Here is a 23,590-nt window from a genome sequence, read left to right on the forward strand (position 1 = left end):
ATTCCTGTTCCTGGGAAAAGTATACCTCTTTCGTAAGCTAGACTGGCTGGGTATTATGCTCACTTGTTCAAAGGTGTAGAGGTGGAGAACTGCACGTAGGAAAGCAGAGATGAACAAAGGATAAGGATTTAAGTTCTCGGGTTTTTTGAACATTGTTATATAGGTGCTTCCTACACTGGTTTATTGAGCAGGAAATCTCAAGTCACTGTTTTCTGTGGTTCATAGTATGTTGTTGTTTTCTGTGTTTACAGAATATTATACTCTGTCTCATGTTTTAGGTCCCAAATGCCATCTGAACTGTACAGAAGACCACTGCTGGGGCCCGGGTGAACAGAACTGCCAGAAATGTAAGATTAGTTAAGAAATTGCTTGTGTGCTCTGACATACTAAATTTCTATCTACTGAAAAATTAACCTGTCAAGTGCAAATTAGTAACATGTGTATCACACTTGTCCTTCTCTGCATCCTGCTCTGCTGGGGCTTCTTGAAGCGCACCATGGGTGGACATGGTCTGCAAAAAGGTAGTCACAGGGAAGACAGCCATGCCTGCTCCCTATGAGTAGCTCCCTTTCTGGATGGGAAACCTCAAGGTGGTTTGCCTTGGGTTTGGATTTCCCTGCAGATGTGCTGTTCTTCCAGAAGTAAAATTCTGCAGGTGTCTCCTGCACTGAAAACTTGTGTGTTGCCCACAGCTTTCTCCCATCTGCACTTGTGAGCATTTATTCGCTCGGTTATTTTACCGTGTATCAGAGAACACAGTAACTGTGTGGTGAATTGTTTGCCTTCCTGCTGTTTCCTGCAGAGTCATTCTGCAGGCCAATTAATGATACTTGGGATTATTTTCTACTCTTAGAAGGATTATTTTATACTCTTAGAAGTAACAATGTAACCCAATTTTTGCTGGCTTTAATTTCTCTTTTTGGAATCCCCGTAGGTTTTTTTTTTGTAAACACAAAAGATGTCACCTTCATGTGGATATAATCACACTACATACTGTACTTGGAGGACCTTTGAAAGGCTCTCTGAAAATGTGTAGCCATTTTTAGATATATAAATGGAAATGTTTGGCTGCCTATGTTTAACTGTAAAATTGTGCAGGTAGGATGCTTGCCTGATATGAAGAGAGCAACAGAAACATCCATTTAGATGTGCTTCAGAGTCTACAAGGATTTATTTTTCCTAAAGTAAAGGTTGAGGAGGAAGACCATCTCAGTTTGTTTCACTACTTCACTACTCTAAAAAGTGGGGGAATACACTGTTTCTAATTCTTTTTTTTGTGAAAAGTTCAGTGAAAAGACCACTGATCTAGACATAATGCAAGTGGAAGCAATATCCTATACTCAGTTTTCCATTGCAAATAATCACCTAACCCTAAGTTTCTTGTCTGCAAATACCAAGCCAAATCTATATAACTTGCAGCTTGAGCAGATCTTTTCTGTCTTCATTTAGTATAAGCTTTAGCTTCTTTCAGTCAGCTCTGCAGTTTGGCTCTCAAGGTGGACAGTGACTGCACACACAAAGGCCTTCCCAGGTTTTTCCCTGCAGCTGGGGCTGCACAGCTGTCTCAGGGCCTTGCAAAACCTCAGGTCTCAGCCCTGCAAGCTTTCAGCATTTACAAACTCTCACTGGATTCAGGAGGTTGATGAGTGCATAAAATGAAACCTTTTGCAGGCTCTTGCTCACCTCTCCAGGCGTTTGAGAATGTGGCCAACTGAAAATATATCCCACATTTCCATATGTGGGAAAGTTTTTTCTCCTGAAAATGAACGTGGGATATTCTGTATGAAGTAAAAACATTTGCTGTGATATATGTTTCCAGCAGGAAGCTCTAGTCAGTAGCTATCAAAGTGACGAGGTGCTTTATTCCCCTGTTAATGCTTATGAAAAAAATTATATCAAAACACTGTTCATATAGAACCATGTGCCTCTTATTCATTCTAGTTGAATGAAGGAGTTGCTATCCAAGAAGCTAATGCCTGTTGTGGAAATAATCTGTTTCCTTGAAAGTGTATCATCTTGCTTACAGGCCTGCAAGAGTAATGAAATAATGCAGTTTAGATACAAAAGTGTGTAATGGAAAAAGATAGAATGTATGATTTTTAAAAGTCACTGTTATATACCCTGTAGCAGACTACTTATTGCAATAATTTTCTGTTAATTAACAACATTCTATTTCAGACTTACAGGAATTCATGGTGATATTGTAACTCATTTGTGCCAACTGCGAAGTTGATAACAGTTAGCGTAGAGCACAGCTGAAATGCTCGGGGTCCTGTAATGAAGCATAGTAGCCATCAGGTTTCTCTGGTGTCTAATGCCAGGCTCTGTGAGCCAGTACTTTTTTTCTAGAGAACAAGCAATCCCATTTCTGGTTTGTGGTTGTTTTGGTTTTTTTTTTTAATTGTTCTGATTATCCTTCTCGCTGCTTTGCTATTCAAATGGAGACACTTTCCCAATTCTCAACAAAATATTGCAGGCAGTTTTTGCTTCCCTGCAAAAAGCTGAACCAGGGCCAGTTCTTCCTCTGGGTGGTTGCAGTGGTGCAAACCCTATGGGAATTGTGTAATGAAGATAAAATTTGGCCGAGGAATTGAAGCCTAAAGAAAAATAATTCAATGTGCATATGAAATCTGTTTGTTGAGTAAGTCTCCCCTCTCTGCAAATTTCAGAATATTTTTAGTGCACTGAAGGGATCCTGGACACCACACCAACAATGTATGGTTTCCCGTTTTAGTATGAAGCCCTGGCAGTTCTGTCACATTGTTTTTCCCAGAGCTAACAAAAATAATAGCAATTTTTTTCAGCGAAATAGAGGCAGATCCTGCTCTGTTGCCCAGATGTAAGATACAATGACTCCACAGAATTTTTCTTGATCTAGGCATTGATGTGACAGGGACCTAGTTTGCTCTTTCTAAGCAGGACATATTTCCTGGCTGGGGTCACCGTTCTTAGCACCTCGCAGCAGCCAAGATAATTACAAGCTGGATGCAATTCCTGCTCATTACCACCCACACCAGCTCTCACCCCTCCCAAACATTAGCCTTATGTGAGGACAGAATGTGCATCCTATGAGGAAAATCTAGCACAGATCCTGCACCAGACCATTTCTTCATATTTCTTGGTCTCAGTGCAGCAAATATAGCTGATGTTTCTTATTTTTTCTTGTATCTTCCAGTAACAAAAGTCATCTGTGCCCAGCAGTGCTCTGGCCGCTGCAGGGGAAAGGTGCCCAGTGACTGCTGCCACAACCAGTGTGCTGCGGGATGCACGGGGCCTCGGGAGAGTGACTGCCTGGTAATGATGCTGCACCACCACCATAATTGCTTAAATCCCTGATACGACGAGGCAGGCATTCAGCTGCATGTCCCCTAGCCTTCTTCAACCCCAGAAGCCTTCTGAGAGATGCTGTCCTGGAGGGTGCTCCAGGGTTTCCCTTCGTGGGTGGTTTGTGGGAGGGAAGATGACATGAACTTCACAGCACCCTTAGCTGGTCTTTACTGACTCTGTCAGTGAACCTTACTAGTGCATTCTAAACCATTTTAGTGCCTTTGAGTGCCCAGTGAGTTCGAAGTTGTTGCAGAGCATCTGTTTGCTGTAGGGTGAGTTCCCCACATGGGCAGGTCCCCAGGTCCAAAGTAGTCCCCGTACTACAGCAGTTTTTCAGGCCACCATAAGTTTGCCTTGTGCTCCTTAGCACTAGTCAGTAATAATCTTGATTTACTAAAGCAAGAACTTATAAGGGGAATAAGATATGATGGATCTTCATCTTTCTGCATTTCATTGAAATTCAGACATGAAATGAGGGTTTCCCTTTCTGGGTTTCACTTGCCACAAAAGCTCTGTGTTTGGGGAACCCTGGGGCAGTGGAGGGAGAAAAAGCAAACAGAGTTTCTTTAGGAAAAAAAAAATCGCTTGGCTTTTCTACAAGAGCTTCAGGGGGTCGGTGTATGCTGTGATTTTAACTCTTCCCCATATTTGCACTACACTTCATTCTGAATTAAGGGACATCTGAGTAATTGCCATAGAAGCCATCCAGTCTGGATGTTGTCATTATGTTTAGTCCTGGTCCTCTTTTAAGTTGCATGGCTATGATGCCCTTACTGGCTCGCAAGGAAGACAGTTATTCTCTCTCGTTTGGAAAACCAGGGGAGAAGAAAGGGGAAAGGAGAGTGATTATTAATTTAATGCAGATTTAAATTGGAAGAACCAACTTGCCCTTCAAAAATGCTTGCTATATTGCTCATTACCTGCAGCCAAATATAATGGCTTTGGTTTAATATTTAGCCAGAAAATTCAGTAATCGGCAGGAAAGGACTTGATTTGATTTAGGTTATTAAAAAGTGGCCAAGATAAGTACCATTTGTCTTGATCCACTTGTCGCCTGTAGGGAAAATTTTTCTGTCCAAGGCATGCAAATTTACTCCCGTTCCCACGTGAATCCTAGGAGCTCTGCACCAGAGTGCCAAGGTTTCTTATTCAGAAAAAGAAAAGTTCATGGTTTCTTTTTTTAAAAAAATATTAAACTCAATTGCCCAGCCTGAAGGAACCTTTCACCTTCAAAGCTTGAGGGACCATCCCTGTAGCTGCCTGGGGCTTCCACTGGAGCTAAGCAGGAAACAGACCGTCAGAGTGTTTTAAAGACCTAATGTAAAACCATTGTCACTTTTTAAGGAGAAGGTGGTTTAATGGGTGCTGCTGTTCAATGACAGGCATGCCGCAAGTTTCGGGATGATGCAACGTGCAAGGATACGTGTCCCCCATTAGTCCTGTATAACCCCACCACTTACCAGATGGATGTCAACCCTGATGGAAAATACAGCTTCGGAGCCACTTGTGTGAAGGAATGTCCACGTAAGTTCATTCGAGATTGCAGCCGCATAGGAGGTGGGGGTTGGAGAGAGGTGGGAAGGGACCTATGTCATCCCTCTGTGTTGTGGCCAAGCGAAAGAGCACTTGTTCTCTTCAGTTCCTTTAGGAACTGGGAACAGTTGACAAAGTGAGCCTATTCAGACTGCATCCATCACCTTCCCTGATTTTTAATCATTACATTCTGACTTCCGAAAGTTTTTCTGTTGGTGGAGAGAAAGGCATCATATAAAAATCATCAATACAATGGCTATATGGGATCAATCCTGTGGATTATCAAGCATTATCAGCTCTTAACTATTTCTTAATTAGGACTGGTAGAAAGTAGTTGGTTTTAACACTCCCTCTCAATCTGTATGATTGTTTTAGCTACAGATGCTTGCTTTTCCTTTCTTGCTGTTCTGTGTCTGTATTTTTTTAACCCATCAAGAACCTGAATGTTGTTTTATCCTTCTGTGACCATGCCCCTCTCTGTAAAAGGGTGATAGCACTGTATGTTCATCTACCTTCAGATTATGTTTGTGAGTATTCGTAGTTAGTGCCTGTACTTTTCTGAGTGTGACAGAAGTATTACACTAGTATTGAAGTGTTTGTCCAGCTCCCAAAGCATCCTTCTTGTGTTCCAGTGACCTTTGTATCCTTTTATTCCTAGACAACTACGTGGTGACAGACCACGGCTCCTGTGTTCGCTCATGCAATGCTGATACTTATGAAGTGGAAGAAAACGGTGTTCGGAAGTGTAAAAAGTGTGATGGGCTATGCAGCAAAGGTATAAAAGCATGGAATAAACCAGTAAGGCTTTGAGATGATAGGTAACTTGTAAGAAAAAGTGCAGGGAGTTCTGATCTTAATTAAGCGCAAATTTGATATCAATCAGATCCACTGATTGGAGATCTGACAAGTGGTTTGATCAGGAAACACAACTTTGGGGCGTGCTCTCCAGCTGGGATACACCGCAAGTACAGCAGATAAACTGTGTGTTTGTGCATGTGTATCTTGCACATCAGCCTTCTCCTTCATTTGTCCTTCCCAGTACCTCATCAAGGGGAATAAAATTAAAATGGGACAAAGAGAGAAAGAGGAGCATGTGCCAAACAGAGCCCGTGTGCAGAGAAGCTCAGACCAGAGCTGCACAGCTGGGCAAGCAGGAAGCGGTTATCTTGTGGCACTTTCTGAAAAGCAAAGATAGGCAAAAGATCTGTGAAACTCAGAGTGGTAGCTTTGACCATATTGGAATGCTTTTTCATGGCATCTCTGTGTTTCCCCCCTTCCGTGTAACTGGGCTTCACCCTTCTCCCCTTCTCATTTTGTATCTCTCCTTTAACAGTGTGCAATGGCATTGGAATAGGTGAACTTAAAGGGATCCTCTCCATAAATGCCACAAACATTGACTCCTTCAAAAACTGTACCAAGATCAACGGGGATGTCAGCATTCTCCCAGTTGCATTTCTAGGGTGAGTTACCTGCTGGTCACTGAGCACTGGGAGGGAAAGAAGGGCTGGGGAGAAATTGAGGCTGAACTATTTTTTTCTCAATTCCTCATTCTCTTTGTTTCAGTGATGCCTTCACGAAGACTCTACCCTTGGACCCCAAGAAGTTGGATGTCTTCAAAACAGTCAAAGAAATATCAGGTTAGCAGTGAGTTTTAAGCTGAGATGTTCTGACTGATACTGCCAAATTCAGAGGGAGAGAAGGGAAATTTTTTAAGCATATGAAGAGAAGAGCAAGCAAAGAGTTTCTGCCTCTGACCTACCAAGGGACACTCTTCACCAAGGTGGTCAGCAGTGCCTCGCCAGCATTACGCCCACATAACCCATATTGGTCTCCCATCCAAGGTGTGTGGTTTGGCCAGAACACCCCTTCTGCTGAACTGTCAGCCCTAGAGAAGAGTAAAAGTAGAGGAGATCCTCAGCCACCCAAGAAGCGTGTGGTGATGCAGAGGCGTACCATTCCAGCTAAAAAAAGCCAAGTGTGTTTCTATTTGTGGAAAACCTTTCAGCAGCTCCTTAGGGAAGCGTGCTCAGTGGCTTGCGTCATCCTTACGGAGACACCCTCTCCAGCCTGAAGAGCTCTTCCTTGGGGCGACTGGATCTCCATGAGCACAAAGCAGCCAGCAGAGTGCTCAGCTGCTGTCTTACACCAAGCATCAATTAAAAATAGTTTTGTTCAGCCCATTATAAAATGAACGTAACATCGGAGCTGGGTCCCCAGACATGACTCCAGTTCCCTTTTTCTTTCTCTCTTACCTGTCTGGTTCCCTTCAGGGTGGCAATGACTAACCGCAGAGCGTCATACAGCAGCCTACAATTTTCCAAATTCTCCCCGTCCTCCCAAACACCTCAGCTGAGCAGAGAATTCTGCTTGCTTCAGCCAATCCACTCCAAGTAGCTGTCTGTTCTGCTCGGTTCCTGCTTTTCAGTTCTCCTCTTCCCTGAGGTCTGCTCACAAATGGGATGGAGTGATGCCTTTGTCCCACAGGATCAGAGCCTGCAGCCTCTCAGGCAGGGTATCTACTGGCAAGAGCCATCGTCACTGGTGACTCGGTGTGGCAGGATGTGCGGCTCACTGACATGCTCATCTGTTATGCTCCTAAGCCCTCGTGGTGGGCTAAGAAGTAAACTGTTTATAAAACGGGGTTTAAAAATATCTCCCTGCTCCCTAAAATGTCATGTTTCAGTTTGAGATTCTCAGATAAGCATGGGGAAAGCACCAGGGCCTTCTCCTGGTGCAGGATTTGCTCAAGGATTTGCTGCCAGTACTGACCACAGGTTTAATTTCATTATTATTATTTTTAAATCTTCTTTTCTTCATTTCAGGATTTTTGTTGATTCAAGCCTGGCCCGAGAATGCTACTGATCTCTATGCTTTTGAAAATCTGGAGATTATACGGGGCAGAACAAAACAACAGTAAGTAAATCATGTGCCAAAGCGACTGTAAGAGGAACACTGTTTAGAGCTGCTCTTGTCTGAGCACACCAAGGTTGCAAGTAGTGTGAGACTCAGATGTCCAAAAACTAATGTAAAATGGGGCAAACCTTTGGAGGAGTAGAGCACTATCTTTGTAGCAGCACGTAATGTGTCTCAGGGGTAAAGACCCTCAGCGCTGTGCCACATGTGGAAGGCTGCCCTGAGCCTGCTTTCAGGACCAGGGTCACCCAGACCATCATGGAAACACAAACAGGACAAAGAGTGGCTCTTTACAGTTTGGGATAAGTTACTAAGGTATCAGAAGCACTTTGGGATTTGAGGTAGCTGGGCAGTGGGGGATGGAGGCTGCCAGGCAGTGCAATACCAGCAGCGCTTCCAGTGCCCTCCTAGGCTTGCCCCAAGAGGAAGAATGACTTGGTGGACAAGCACAAAATAATAGCTACTTTACCTACAACCATTGTTGCACATCATTTACTTGTCAGAAGACGTGTCCTGACAGTTTTAGCTTAAAAAGCCCTTGCAAAACCAGATATGAGTATTGTAGTTGTTATATAATAGGCATGTCATGTACTAGGCAATAAGTTTAGAGGGCTGAGCAGGATCTTGCTGGAAGAAAACAGCAACACACATTTGAGAACTAAAAGAAAAACATGCCGAGTCTGCTTACTAATTATCTTTCTTGCATGTGTTTTCTTTCTGTCCATCTCTCTTTCAGTGGCCAGTATTCCCTTGCTGTTGTTAACTTGCAAATACAGTCCTTAGGGCTGCGCTCCCTCAAGGAAATAAGCGACGGAGATGTCGCCGTTATGAAGAACAGGAACCTCTGCTATGCTGACACCATGGACTGGCACAGCCTGTTTGCAACTCAGAGCCAGAAAACAAAGATTTTACAGAACAGAGATAAAAATGAGTGTGGTAAGTCAGCACTGCATTCCTGCTCCCCACTAAAGCTCATGCTGAAATGCAAGTGTAAACTTGCATTTTCATAATTCGAGCAAAGCTTTTTCCCCCTATTTCCCTGGCTACAAAATTAATCAGTGAAACTGCTTTAATGAAGGTGGTGAGGGAAAAGTGGGATTTTTTTTTTCAGGGTGCTCAGAGCCCCATCCAATCTGACCTTGAACTCTTCCAGGGATTAGATATCCACCACTTCTCTAGGCAACTGTGTCTCACCACCCATTGTAACTATGTCTTCATTACATCCATTCTAAATCTACTCTTCCAGTTTAAAACCATTTCCCTTTGTCCTGACACTACAGGCCTTGTTAAAAAGTTGTTATGTGCCCCCTCTACCTACTAAAAAGTCTCAATAAGGTTTCCCTGAAAGTGTCTCTTCCTCAGGCTGGACAACCCCATCTCTCTCTCAGCCTGATTTAACTTTATTATACATCTGTTAAGCTGTCACGGAGAAGCTTGTTCTTGTTTTGAAAGACCAGAAATCACTCTTAGTTTCAGGCTTTGGAACTTAAGAGGAGTATGATTTCTCCTCTTCCACACTGCCAGGAGCATTCACATGTGCTTTGGAACAGATTGGAGAAACTGTCTGGTCAGATGAAGTGAGGATGGAGAGTTTGAGCTCTCTCTTGCCTTGACATTCATGGCTTTTCTTGTCTTTGTTTCTCTCTTAGCTGCTGCCAAGCATGTTTGTGACCCTCTGTGCTCAGACGTGGGCTGCTGGGGGCCAGGACCCTTCCACTGCTTCTCCTGCAGGTTTTTTGCTCGCCAAAAGGAGTGTGTGAAACAGTGCAACATCCTACAAGGGTAAGTTGTCTCAGGGGTGCTTGAGGTTTCGGTGATGATTTGGGGGTTTTGGTTTTTAAAATATGTTGTAGCTGGAAAGAAGGCAAAAAATAGGGTCTCTGATTGCATGGGATTTCACCAGCTTTGCAGAGATGTTACGTGAACATAGTACCTAGTTGAGGTACCTCTCCTTTCCCAGTCAGTATTGCTTGGGAGTTTGTTCCTGCTATGGTGAACTGCTAATAAAACATCCCCTTAAGCCCACAAGGAGAGTATCTATAGGCCCAAGGAGGCTAAGCCTTGTGTCTCCTTCCCATAAGAAATAAAGGAGCTTAAAGCCCCGGTGAAAATCCAAGCTGTGACTGTCATGTCAAGTACATTGGGTGAGAGCCAGAGCCATTTACAGTCCCCAGGAGCTCAGTCATCCCCAGAGCCACGGACTCATGTGCTCAGATGAGCAGCTCACCCTTGCAATTTGCAAAGTTGCGGTCAAGGGAGAATGAGCTTTCATCCAAAAATCACTGAGAACAGCAATTTCAGGGCAAAATTATTGCTTCAGCCTCACTCAGGCCGTGGAGAACGTATTACCGCTTGTGTGTCAGGGCTGCGGCTGGGTTTTTCAGGCAGTTCAACAGGTGATGTAGACAGGAAAGGTACGTCTAGCACTGAAAATTACAGAGACTTTTCAATAAAGCTTTAAAGTCTGACTTTTAAAGCTCATGAGAATTAAGCAAGTACTTTGTCAGGGTGCTAATGCCTCTGATGTTTGTATTTCTCTAGTGACTTGTAGTTCAGCAGCTGTCTTTTGTTAAGTAAATTCTCTCCAGCAGCTATTATAACCTGAAGGGCAGATCTGGGCATTTTTTGTGTCAAATGATGGGTAGATTTAGTTTAATTAATAACACCATTACTTGAAGTGGAACAGCTTTATTGCTATTGAAACCATCTGTTCCCAACTTTCATATTTTAATGATTCATTGTGTGTTGTAGAGAGGACATGAGTTTAATTATCAGTGCTTTGCTGTTTAGCTTTCCTAATTATTATTCGTAGCCTTGGAATCACTTGAACTGTTTTTGCTGATCTCTTTGCATCACTACCATTTAAAAGCCTCTAGAAATGGTTGTGAATATTCTGTGGCACTAGCTTAAAAAGGGAAAGTAAACTAATTTGTAGTGTGCAATCTGGAATGCCATGTGTTTCACTTTCAACCAAATTTCCCTTACTCTTATGTCCTCACAAGTGCTACTGGTGTAGCCAAGAGGAGTCCCCCTGTATCTCCTCCTGTCTCAGTACCATCATCATCTCAATCAATTTAAAGTGGAAAACTCAGGAAAAGGAGAGAAGACCACAATTTATCACTCACTAATCAGCCTGGGATTTAATTATTTCTCTTTTTTTGTTGTTGCTGTTTTCCAGGGAGCCAAGAGAGTTTGAAAAGGACTCCAGGTGCCTACCCTGCCACCCTGAGTGCTTGGTGCAAAACTCCACCGCGTACAATGCAACCTGCACTGGACCTGTAAGAGCAGATTCACCTTAGCAAACCTCAAACTATGTATTAATAAGTATTTCCCATGTTGAGATAATCCTGAGGTCTCATTTACCCCCTCTCTGATGTGGAGCAGAGGTGAGAGTGGTTAGAAGTCGAGATCTTGGGACAGGGGAGCAGGAACAGGAGAGGAAACCTCAGGGTGTTATTTTTCCTTTGTGACATGCAGTCCACAGTCTCAGGCATTGTAGGGTCTTTAATTTTTTGTGTCTTTTACATAGGAAAAAAAGACTTACTTATGTATGTGACAGTATAGTAATTTGGCAAACATTTGAGGGACATGTGTATACTGAACTGCCATGCTGATGTGAACAAGTTAGATCAAACTTGTATCTTATTTGTAAAACTCCAGTTTTCTTTTTTTTTTTTTTTCTTTCTTGTAATTGAGATCAAATCTCCTGCTCTCATCACAGGTCCTCCTCTGTGCTATTTGACCCAACTCTTTAAACATCTCTTGCCATTCCTAGCAGCCTCTGAGTGTTTGACCCTTGCCCATCATCAGTTTGAAGAGTCACTGCTCAGTAATGTGAAGCATTTCCATCCTCCCTTCTAGCACCATGTCTTCAGGGATGTTATTAACATTATAAGGTCCTTCAGGCGATGACCACCCCCCTGTTCCATATTTGCCCAGCATCTAGTAATCAGTCTATTATAGTGGCCCTTAGACATTACAGTGATTAAAATAATCTTCCTATAGCATGTATTACTGTAGTCCCACTGTAACTGGCACTTGGATCTTGTTTGTTTTTTCTCCATAGCAGAATCTGACCCAGAATTGCTAGTTCCCCTGCTTTAAAATATTTAGGTCATTCATGGTGAACATGAAACAGTTCTGCCAAAAATGGCTAAAGGCAATTCCTTTAAACACAAACTAAGCACTTTTCAAAGTAAAAAAAAATTCATGCGCTCCTTGGGTTGCCTTCATTACTCCATGCTTCTCTCTAACAGAGGAAAGAACCTGTGCTGAGAAACCAGGTAAAGGATTTGAGGCCAGTACTTCAGGGAGGTGTCAGCCGGTCCAGGTCCAATGTTTTAAATTGTGTGATGGCAGATTGTACCAGGTAGCTGCCAAGCCGTATGCTTTTCAGATAAAGCCTTACTGAGGTGTCATTAAATTATTCCCCTTAAAATGAAAAATATACATTTTCCAACCAGGCAGAAGGCAAACCAGGATAAAAGAAGCAACACTGAAATGCAAGAAAATACTAGCTTTAAAGAGCAGGGACTACCTTTTGTGTGGTCCATCCTACAATAGCAATTACTTGCAAGAATATCAGGTAGCAAGGCAATAAAACCAGACGATGCTGAAAACTTCTGGCAGTGGAAGGGATTTAGATTTATCTTCTGAATTTTCTCCTGAATAGGCTGATTGAAGGGCATTATAAACAAGTTGCTTCTCTTTGCAGGGCCCTGACAATTGCATGAAGTGTGCCCATTTTATAGATGGCCCCCACTGCGTGAAATCCTGCCCAGCAGGGGTTCTGGGTGAGAATGACACCCTTGTCTGGAAATATGCCGACGGGAATGCTGTTTGCCAGCTCTGCCATCCAAACTGCACCCGAGGGTGAGTAAAACCTTGGCTGAATGGAGACAGGGAAAAAAAGAAATAGGGGAACAGCTCATCTCAAGCTCTTTCTCTTCCTGACAGTCCCATGTCAAACCACTGAGAAGAACTAGCAGGGAACAAGAGAGGTCAGGAGTACACAGGAGTACACAGCAGGAAAAGTTCAATGGAAGACAGAAAAAAAATGGTTTAGGGGGTTTGAAACAGGTTTGTTTTATAACTTAAATAGAAAGCTTCCTGGAATTTTACAGAACTCACCCAGCAGTGATGCACTTTATTTTCCCCCACCTGACTTGTTGCTGGGTCCTTTAGTTTTGGGAGGAACATCAGTGACATCTGGTGGATGCTGAACTCCTATGGCCCATCTTTATCTGCACCTTTCAATTTTCAGGAGGGAAATCCCAGTGGGATAACATGGTGTTTTAATTTTTCTCCGTTCTTTCCATGTGCTAGCACTTGGTCTGAGTTCAAAGCCTTGCTTGCCTCCAGAGTGTGGCATTATTAATGGGCATCACAGTAACCCCATTTTTGTCCTTATTTGGGGGCACACTTAAGCTACCACGTGGAACAAGCTGTGAATTGAACTAGTTAGCCTACATGACAAGTAACAACTGTCTTCTCTCCTGGTTTCCAACCTGCAAAGGACATAGGATGCGCAGTAAAAGGTTTTAGGATTTCAGAGTTGGTTGCTGGACTGTGATGCTTTCAGAGCAAAAAACCACACATTTGGTGTATTGTCCTTCCCAGGCCCTGCCTTTTACCCTGCAGGTCTGTCTGATCCAAAATCTTTCTATAGTATGCCTATAATATGTGTTGCAAGAGAGAAGTTATAACTGATTCAGACCAACCATCATCCCATTGTGTGTTCGCTGATCCAACTACCAGGTCCTCGACTTCATGGAAAAGAGGATATGAAGGGTGAAATTAGCAAGGAACAGCCCTTTCTAGTGCTCCTAGTGAAGTTCAGTGCGCTGGTTTTCAGATGGTAGTTGTACCAGCTGTGTAGATTTGCCGCAATTTACAGCGATGCCCCGTTTTTGTTATAGTCACAGGCAAGGCTTATCAGGGCTTCCCACTGCAATGCCTGAGAACAAATTGTCTCAGTTGAAAAGGGATCTTCATAAGTTTGCTCTTTATTAATGACCTCAATAGTCCCTTCTGATACAAACTGGCCACAGAGATCCAATATCCTCCTTCTAAATGGCCACATGGAAATGCAGCTGATTAGTGGCACAGCATAATGAGTAACCACATCTGAACAAAGTTTTCCACTATGCGGCCTTGGTAGTGAGATCAAACACTAGACTCAAATAAATGCAGACTTGGAGAATGTAATCTGCCAGACAGGGATGCAACGACAAGTCATGCAGTGGCTTTTAGTGCACAAGCAAGTTCCCAGAGCAGACTTCATCAGAGAAATCAATTCCTGCCTGGCTTTGACAGTGGATGGGGTACCACAGGAGTCTGGCAGGAGATGGGGTTACAGTACAGAGAATTTTTTTTAAAATGAGAGGTACCCAACATATGTCTCTGTGTATTTGGCCCTATGTTTTTAAGGCAGAAAATAAAAAGTAGTATCAATTTCATCTTTTACATGGACTGAATTTGCATCAGTTATATTGTAAACATGGTCAATCACCCTATTTGAGCTGCTGCCCAAATGGGGCAGAAGAAGTAAGCTGTATACCTGAACGGCTCGAGAGAGCTAGGAGGTAGTGTTGCTATTTTTGCTATACAGATGGTACATCTGAGGCCAATGGCATTGATGAGTAAAGGCAATCCATCAGTAACGCCACTTCTCTTCACGCCTTTCCCTCATTTTGCTGTGGGAATGGGATCTGTTCAGCAGTGGGTGGAAAACATCTGTCTCACAAAGTTTTTGCATCCTTAGAAACCACAGTCTCAGCAATTCCTGCATGACAAGAAACAACAACTTCATTTCTGTCCCTGTCCAATTTCACAGCTAGAGCCCACAAAATCTTATCAGCATGATTAAGTGTGCTGACTTCAGTAGTCATGCAAGTAAGGGTTCCCAGGATCTCTCTCTCTTTTCCTTACTTGAAGAAGCTGCAAGTAAAGGACTTCTTTTCTCAGCTGAGTTTTGTCACAAACTTTGTTTTTTCATTTTAGGTAAGCGTACTGGTAGTACGTCACTTCTTTTGTAATGCCACAGAGAATCCCTTCTAGACTCATTTTCTTTGCTAAGTCAGTTTTTCAGCCTTCATTAGGACATAGAATGAAGGAAGCTTTCTCTTGCTCAGCCCAAAAGACCCCTTCTTTCTCAATTCTCCTGTACTCTCTTGGGGATTTTGTACACAAGCTTCTTTTTGCCATGCCTCTAGTACAGCTGAGAGTATGTGCTACAATAAAGAAAGCAACATCTGAAAAGCCCTGGAATTACCTCGTCTACACCTTCAGCATCTAATGATACTCACTAGCTTAATTGAACTGCTCAGTGTTGAAGGATTTGGTCTCACAGAGTACAGGAATTAAACTCAGACACAGACGCAACCACTGGAGGGAATGAGCAAGGAGAAGAGAAGCCAATACTGACACATCCTGCCTCCGCAGTTGCTACCAACACTATGTGTCTCACCAGTCTTCATGTTAAATGCCAAGGGATTTTTGGGACAGGTGAGAAGGAGGCCAGGGGATCCGAGAGGGAAGGTTGCAGCAGCACAGTGCAAATGCTATGCCTTTGTCACACTTGGAAGGTTAATGAGAAAGGACAGAGTAAAGTTTTTGTAAAGCTTTGAAAAGCCCAGTGGTTTTTAATTTCTTTTATGACTGTGAAGTAACTTAGGCTATTATAGTGTTAGTCCTTTCTGAAAGGCCATAAATCATAGCAACCTAATGTATTATATCAAATTAGGAACTATGGGTCAAGGACAAAGTTGTTAAGGTCTTGATGGATTTGGGAAATAAATAGCTGTGTCTGCACTGGGACAAGTAATATTTACATAGACAAATGAAATGCTGAGTTCAGGATTAAACAGTTTTCAGGAACTGTACACAGTAATAATTTTCCAATAAGTAGAGAAATATTTCAGAGACTGCAACTGCTGCTATATCCATCTGATATATCCATATGATCTTCAGGCAATTCATAACCTAAGTCTCATTTCAGCTTCTGTAACGAGAAGAAAAATTACTCAGGAATGGAAAAAATGATTGTTTAGATTCCACAAAACTTGAGTTACTTATGTTGAGTGTCATCATCAAATTCCATAATAAGAAAGATAGTTAGTTATATGTAGTCCTGGATGGATATTTCTTATAGGCTTTGTGTCTTCTTTGACTTGTGAAATGAATCAAAAAACAACATGGGATTTGAAAAGCACAAGCTGATCTGTCATTTTCTTCCCAGACACCTTTTTACTTTATCCACCCAGACTGGATATTGATGGGGAAAAAGAAGGGGACAGATAAAAACCTACACTTCTTCTGTTTCTGCTTTGAAGTGTAGGAAAAGAACTGGTCGGTCATTCCTCAGATTGTAGATACTATCAGCCAATTCTGTTTGCTGTTATAAAGCACATAGAGGACTTACCATTATAAAGTAGCATGGCAAACCAGAATTTTGAGGAAGAGATACTTTGAGGGACAATAATCATATTCTGAAATAAAGTGAGGTCTTTTAATTTCACATTCTTATTCAAGAGCAGCCACACATGCTTTGTTACGTTAGGATGTAGAAATTCATGTCCAGGCATTAGAGCATGATAGGATGAGATCTGGAGTCTTAGATCAGTTTTCCATCGAGCACCCAAAGCAAGATCTGCTTCCTATGACCATAAACAAGCTGATGGTTCTGCTCTGCACATGCAGCGTCTCTGTACTTAGTTACACAACTCAGCAAACAAAGCAAGCTGTATGCAGATAGGAAAACTAACAAGGCTGAGTACCCAGGATCTGGGAATTGGTATGCACAGCACTTCCAGCATGTCCAGGACACCAGGATGCACATTCTTGCATGGGAGCCCAGTGAACTTACAAGACCTTCCAGACGCTGGGTCTTGGAGCACTGTGTTGGCCCAGAAACAAGACAAATACACGAGGGAAGATCAGAGTAATGAAAACAAACAAACAAATAAAAACCCATTAAAATGAGTAGTTGCTTCACCTCTTCCTTCCCCAGACCTAGACCAAGTTATAAGATCTGCAGCTCTACCTAACATTCTGAAATTTTTCTGGTTCCTCCTCTTAGTGAAAGGGATTTCAGAGCAGTTTTCCTGGCATGGGCTCACTCCTTAACCCCTGCTTGACCTCCTCTGAATTTGTTTTGAGATGATCCATTTTCTTTAAGTCAGCGCAGCGAGCGGATACCACAAACTGGACTTTACTCCTTCCTGTACTCTGTTTTTCAGAGGTGATGTCACCCTCTCTGTAATGCTCTCCTTCCTCAGTAGACACCACAAAGACCACAATTCCCATGAAGAGCATACATCTCGTAGCCCAGAAGCACTTGGGGAATTCAGAGTGCCTCTCATGCCCATTAGACCATCAAGTGAACACAGTCACTGTGTTTTTGTCCGTGTTGTTTTTTGCATTGGGCTGCCAAAATTAATTTTGAGAATTTTAAGCTCAAATGGAGGGTGAAAGACTTGCTAGTAGAGTTCCTGGCTCTCTAGATAGCTGTTATACCTGTTTACATTACCAGTAACATAAGACTATAGATTCTAAAAGAAACATGTCATGGACACATGCCTACAAACTATAGCCAGAGAGAGTGCTGTCAAATCCTGGTTTTTTGATGGGAGTCCCTGTTTTCTACTGCAATAGGAAGTCTGAAAATTGAAATCTTTACCTTATCAGGAAACAAGGATATGCTGGAGGGTCTCCAATGACACATTTCCACGTGTATTTCTGTCCTTATCCTTTCCACATGTACTTCTTTCCTCCTCTACAATCAGCCCTGAGCTCCTGCACTAATGCAGATGTCCATGCAGAGCCAGGGAATCCATGAATTTTGTGTATCTACGTCCTTCCCCCATTCTACCACATGATAGAAATTTGTTTTAAAACATTCTCTAAACTGAGTATGCAGCATAGCTACTCCTCTAGATAAAAGATTTTTAGAGCAAGGTCGTTGACTGATATTTAGTGGAGTGTATGAGTATTATAAATTCCTATGTTAATACTTGGACTGCTCTGAAACACAAGCTTTTCAATCAGTAGCACTCTTAGTTGGAATTATAGAAGTATGTAGGCCAGAGCTACTATGTTTGTAATGTTCATTTGTTTTTACAGGTGCAAAGGGCCAGGTCTTGAAGGCTGTCCAAATGGGTGAGTATTTCATTTGCTACAATTAATGGCAGAGCTGGAAAGAATGCATGCATGTTTACATTTCCACACTGGACACTGTGAGGCTGGGCCTTAAGTCTTCAGCTCTGTACAGGGAAGTGACAGCTTAAAGCAGGCTCAGACCTATAAAAATGGTTTAAAGAACTGAGAAATATTTCTACTGGCACAAGACTTCAAAGTCTTGTTCTGCTTAGCCTTTTTTTGTCAAGGTGAGACTTGGAATCTGTTACTGGACAACAAAAAGAGGGGATGGAAGAGGAAAGGATGAAGGACAGAGAGAGAGAGAGAGAGAGAGATTTAGGATTTATATAGTTACCTGCATTACAGAGGACTCAGACATACAGAGGGCTTGTGATCTGTACATCTCCAACCGTTCTGTTCCCAGATGGATGCTCATTTGTCACACTAGATCTTCTTATATTACACTGTTTGGCCTCATGACATGCTCAAGGTCATACAACAAGCAAACAGGCTTCTTTTGCTTAAAGAGAAGGATTTCGTTTCTTCCCACAGAGCCATGCTATGGCAAGACAAATTCAGCCTAGAAGTAATGCTAAAAAGTGACTGCATTTAATAGGAATCCCTGGGGCAACTTAGAAAAAAGCTGGCATGGGTATCTAAGTACAAACCAAAAAAACAATCTCGGAAACCAGGTTCTTCTTTTCAACTTAAATTTGAAATTTAAGAGGCAGCAAACTGTACATACAATGGGGATGGCACACACAATACCTGGCCTCAGACATTTGTACTTGGGAGGGCAGATCATCTCACATTCAGCGTCTCTTACAGCCCCTTCAATAATGATGAGATGTCAGCTTCACTGCAGATATCACAACTGCTTATGCCTTCCCAGATCTCCTCCTCTCCATGTGCTTTGTTTGTCTGATCACATGCAGGCTGCCCATAGCTGGAGTACATAGGCATCACAGATTTGATGCTCATGTGCTTGGTGGGTTTGTCAGAGAGAGAAGAAATCCCTTCTCTTAAGCTACAAGGATCAATTCCAATTGCAAGTTTGAGAGAAGAGTGAAGATTTTGAACAGATTACTGGATGAGAAACTTAAAAATACAGATGCCCAAGAAATCTGAAAATGTCAAGTAGGCTCTTCGTGGTTGTCCGGAGCATGTGTTTGATCAAAACCTAAGGCTTCATGCAACCTCTATAGGGCATCTTTAAAATCTTACACCTAAGAATTTTTTTCTCTTTCTGGATCTCCTTCTGTGTTGCAGCTCCAAAATTCCATCTATCGCAGCTGGTGTTGTTGGAGGTCTCCTGTGCCTGGTGGTGGTTGGATTGGGCATCGGCCTTTACTTACGAAGACGCCACATTGTCAGAAAGCGAACCCTGCGCCGGCTGCTGCAGGAGAGGGAGGTGAGCGCTGCTGGCACAGCTGCAACACCCACTGCTTTGTTTGGGGCAGCAGGGGCCATCCTCCTTTTACCAGAGAATTAAAGCTCCATGCATCTGCCTTGTACTTCAGCTATCCCTTGGCTTGGAAAACACAGTGTCTGCTATGCTACGCAGAAAAGAGGCGGTGTGCATCTGTCACCTTCTCAGTTAATCTCAAATCTGATCCCTCTGGATATAATTTTCAAAAGATTTTAAAAGATGTCTCAATCCCAAAGAATAGTTATTGAGATTATCTACTCAGAAAAAAAACTATACCTTCAGGGTGAGGTGCAATGTGTTTGCTGATCCATACCACCTTGCTATGTAGACCTTCAACCTAAAATCACATGTCCCTTCAGACAAGCCTTGAGGCTCCTGTGGCAGCTTGGAGTACTTTTGAAATTTTTAACCCCTTGATCAGGTGCATGCCTGATCCTGCAGAAAAAAAGGAGATCAGGGAAAGGAATTGAGGAAGTATTTATGTCTTTGGTTTGTTTTTAGCACAAAAAGCCCTCAAAGCCATCAAAGTGAATGGTTCACCCTGTTGGGCATGAACAAGGTTTCTACACTGCTTTTTCGTTTTGCATGGCTTTGTGTGCATTACAGCATCACCCTCTGGGTACCTCATGTATAAAACAGTAAAATTCCTTATCCTGATTTGAAGCTGCTCTTTTATGATCAGCCCCCTTCTCTTTCTAGTCCAGTCCTAGTAAATAATTAGCAAATTATTTTTAATATTCTCCTAAAATCCCAGTTGCAGCTTCCTTCAGTACTTGCTGGATTTGCAGAGTCAGCTACTAAAACCCTTAAAAAAAAAAAGTCCTGTTTTTCAGTGCACTACGTAACTATATTTTTACATACCACTATATTCTACAGTTGTGATAATAGAGTTCAGTTTGTGCTCAGCTCATATTGTAACCTCTGGACTCCTCAAAATGAGGATATTTCATCACAACAGAAAGGTTGCTGACCCACTAAAATCAGATTGAATCTAGCTAAATATGGTTTCATTCAAAGGAAAGGCAAAACGAAAAACAATAAGGGAAAAAGCTGACTTATGCATCATAAAAGTGCTAAATATCTTTGTTTGGAGAGCATTACTACTATTTGCTATAAGGCTTAGATCAAATTTTGAAAAAATTAATAGCCAATTCAACATCTTTTTTCTTGAGGAAAATCAATGTCAGAATTTCAGTTGCTGCTTGTACACCCTGTGGTCTGGTGTACCATGGGAATTTCATCCAGTTAAACAAGAGCAGACCTGAAAGGTTTCAGGTGATTCTTGCCCATTATTTTAAACATTTTAATAATGTATTCAGAAGTTCAAAAAAAAAAAATCTCCTTTAGGATCTGCTGCAATTACATTATTTTTCATGCTGTGTTTTAAGGCTTTGAAGTCCAAATCTCCATTTGAGTAGTTGTATTCCTTCATTCTCCTTCAAAATGGCAGTCACCACTCTGTGATTTTTGGAGCAACTTTTAGATTCCTGTGAGTCAGAGCAGAGCTATCCTCCCATAAACTTCACAGGAAATAAAATGTTCATTATTTTAAAGGAAGGATTTATTTGCTTCCCAAAAGTGTTCAACCTTCTAGACTGTACATCCTTCTAACATCATCTTCTGTCTGCACCAGCTTGTCGAACCACTGACACCCAGCGGGGAGGCACCAAACCAGGCTCATCTGAGAATTTTAAAGGAAACAGAATTTAAAAAGGTCAAAGTTTTAGGCTCTGGAGCTTTTGGCACTGTTTATAAGGTAAGATCACCATGTTTCTCTTCTCCTTTCCATCTTACTCCCTCATGCAGAAGCCACCCAAACAAAGTATGAAATGGGAGCTCTGACCATTGTGCAGGGGTCTTTTTAACTAGATTTTGTAGCATATATCTATTGAGTGGTAGAAAGATGACTCAATCATCATTAGCTGAGTTATGAATTGGGTAACAGGAGAAGGTTTACATAAGGTGTTGCCAAAGCCACATTGCTGAACCTGGAAAACAAAGATCTTGATTTGAAAACTACCACAGTCAAATACACCGTATTGAGAATATTAAGAAAAAAAAATAAATGCATTTTGGTCAGCTTAGTGCTAAGCTATTTTTGTGTGTCATCTGGGGTCTTGTCTTTATAATTTTTCAATCGCTCTTTCATTAGAACTGACTCAGATGTGTTGAAGTGTCTACACACCTTCAGTTGTATAGGTCCACAAGGTGTTTTTTCTCTTGGTGTTTATATATCCCCTGTGTTTCTTCATCAAGTTCCACTTTTCTGTGCTCCTCCTTTTATTCAGGATATGTGTTTCAGGCTTTGCCAGTAGTACTGAAACTGTAGATTGATATATCTCTTTATAAAGCTCTGTATTCTGAAGCAGGCTTCCAGCTATGACTAGAAACTTCAGGGCCACGAAAAGATGTGCACCTACATTGCTGGGTACTTCAGCAGCATGTCCTCACAGTGCCAGGCTGTTGACCTGCCACCTAAATGGCCTCCTGATACTATAGATGTAGAGCACTGTACCACCTGGACATAGAGTTCCCTGCCACTGCATAGGACTGGACTATTTGTACAGGATAGATACCATCTTGTTTGAATGAAAAAATGCTCATTCTTTTCATCCCATGATTTATAAATTGGAAGTGACAAGGTTTTGCACATGCAGTTGCTGTGATGCTCTTATTAATTAGATTTCCATCTACAAAAGATGTTCTTTATGCATCTCTTGGGCTATTTGTACAGGGACACTAATGAACATGTTTATTCAAAAAAATATTGTAGAGGTGGCTGAAAGAGAAATACCACCACATTAACAGGATTTTTTAGCCATACATAAGACATAGTTTTTGCATATTTTTGTTGTTTGCCATGTCTTCCTGTTGCTCAGAACATGTAAGTCTACTCAGAAGATGTAAAATGTATATAACTGTGAGAATTAACCTGTTAGATATGAGACTGAATAACTCTTTGTACTTCTTTTGGTAGGGACTTTGGATCCCAGAAGGGGAGAAGGTTAAAATTCCTGTTGCTATTAAAGAGTTGAGAGAGGCTACATCACCAAAAGCCAACAAGGAAATACTTGATGTAAGTTTTCACATTTGTTTTCTCAAGTGATCTGTGGATTTTCTTCTCTAACAACTAAAGGGGTTTCAGGATTTTGTATGGGAAGAAATATTTTGCACCCTAAACTGAATTCTCCATCTAGAAGTACTGTGCTTTGCAGCCCAGTCTGTGAAGTGTCTCAGAGTCCGAATACAGGTTTTATACTCCTAGGGTAGCAGGGAGGGGATCAGGAACATACATTTACCGCTAATTCTTTTTTCTTTATTCTGATATTTCAGGCCTTAAACTGTAGCATTCATTACCATTATCGTGATACAACTAAAGCAAATAACAACAGACCTAATGATTTCTGAATGCTGACACTGCAGATTGACATAAGCTAGTTGCGTGCTTACATAGGATTAAATTAACTATAAATCCAAAATTAAAAAAAAAAATCCCATCTGTCTGATTTCTCTGCCATAAAACACAAGAAATTATCTCACTTTCTGAAAGAGGCTTGGGAATTTTATTTTCTTGTTTGGGTATAGCTCATCACTTCAGAAAACAAGGAAAAATACTATAGAACACTGATTTAGGAATTCATAAATATGTGAGTTTACAACAAGTGAGCTAGAGTCCTAAATACAAGGTTCCCTGAACTTGGAACTGATGAAAATCTTAAATAGAAAACCTTAAAGCCATGGAACAAACAGCACCAAGGATATATAAATTTATATAAAAGGAAAGGAAAATTATGAGCGTGGAGAGGAGCACTCAGATGTCCAGTGTAACTTCAGATTTCCTGTGCTGTGGTTGAGTCCTAAGCAACAAGAAAAGTGTATCTGTCTGTCCTATCCCTGGTATGTCCCAAATGGACCTGTTTGTCTGGAAGCAATGGTGTTGTTAACCAGACACACAAATTCTTCAGCCTTGGGAAAAACTATGGATTTTTAAAATTTTGCTAGGAACTGAATTTAGCTGGATTTTTTTTTTTTAAATCCGGTTTTGTCCAGCTGATGACACCTCCAGTAGGGAAGGTTCATGTCAAATGCTTGAAGCTGGCAAAGATCTTAACAAAAAGACAATTCTGGTAGTGAGAACTCTCAGGATAAATGGCTGTGAACAAACCACCACTTGTGCTACTTACAATAATAATGCACATTAGATTTTTCAAGTCACCCTGCAAAATAATAGGTGGTTCATTTCAGAAATCC

At 41.8% G+C, this 23,590-nt stretch overlaps 1 protein-coding gene across 1 annotated transcript in view; it reads left to right on the plus strand.

Moving 5' to 3' along the window:
* The window catches only part of EGFR (epidermal growth factor receptor), a 155,782-nt gene that overhangs the window by 116,552 nt on the left and 15,640 nt on the right, over positions 1 to 23,590 (plus strand). Inside the window, exons 5-19 of the mRNA XM_027715037.2 lie at positions 279 to 347; positions 3,176 to 3,294; positions 4,710 to 4,851; positions 5,519 to 5,635; positions 6,194 to 6,320; positions 6,424 to 6,497; positions 7,683 to 7,773; positions 8,510 to 8,709; positions 9,423 to 9,555; positions 10,952 to 11,051; positions 12,488 to 12,645; positions 17,896 to 17,931; positions 19,180 to 19,321; positions 20,973 to 21,095; positions 22,317 to 22,415. Of these exons, the coding sequence (XP_027570838.1) occupies positions 279 to 347; positions 3,176 to 3,294; positions 4,710 to 4,851; positions 5,519 to 5,635; positions 6,194 to 6,320; positions 6,424 to 6,497; positions 7,683 to 7,773; positions 8,510 to 8,709; positions 9,423 to 9,555; positions 10,952 to 11,051; positions 12,488 to 12,645; positions 17,896 to 17,931; positions 19,180 to 19,321; positions 20,973 to 21,095; positions 22,317 to 22,415 (1,730 nt within the window). The remainder of the gene's footprint in view (positions 1 to 278; positions 348 to 3,175; positions 3,295 to 4,709; positions 4,852 to 5,518; positions 5,636 to 6,193; positions 6,321 to 6,423; positions 6,498 to 7,682; positions 7,774 to 8,509; positions 8,710 to 9,422; positions 9,556 to 10,951; positions 11,052 to 12,487; positions 12,646 to 17,895; positions 17,932 to 19,179; positions 19,322 to 20,972; positions 21,096 to 22,316; positions 22,416 to 23,590) is intronic.

The sequence above is a fragment of the Pipra filicauda genome, unplaced genomic scaffold (genome assembly GCF_003945595.2).
Source record: "Pipra filicauda isolate LSUMZ 115617 unplaced genomic scaffold, ASM394559v2 scaffold137_size4652046_pilon, whole genome shotgun sequence".
Classification (NCBI taxonomy): domain Eukaryota; kingdom Metazoa; phylum Chordata; class Aves; order Passeriformes; family Pipridae; genus Pipra; species Pipra filicauda.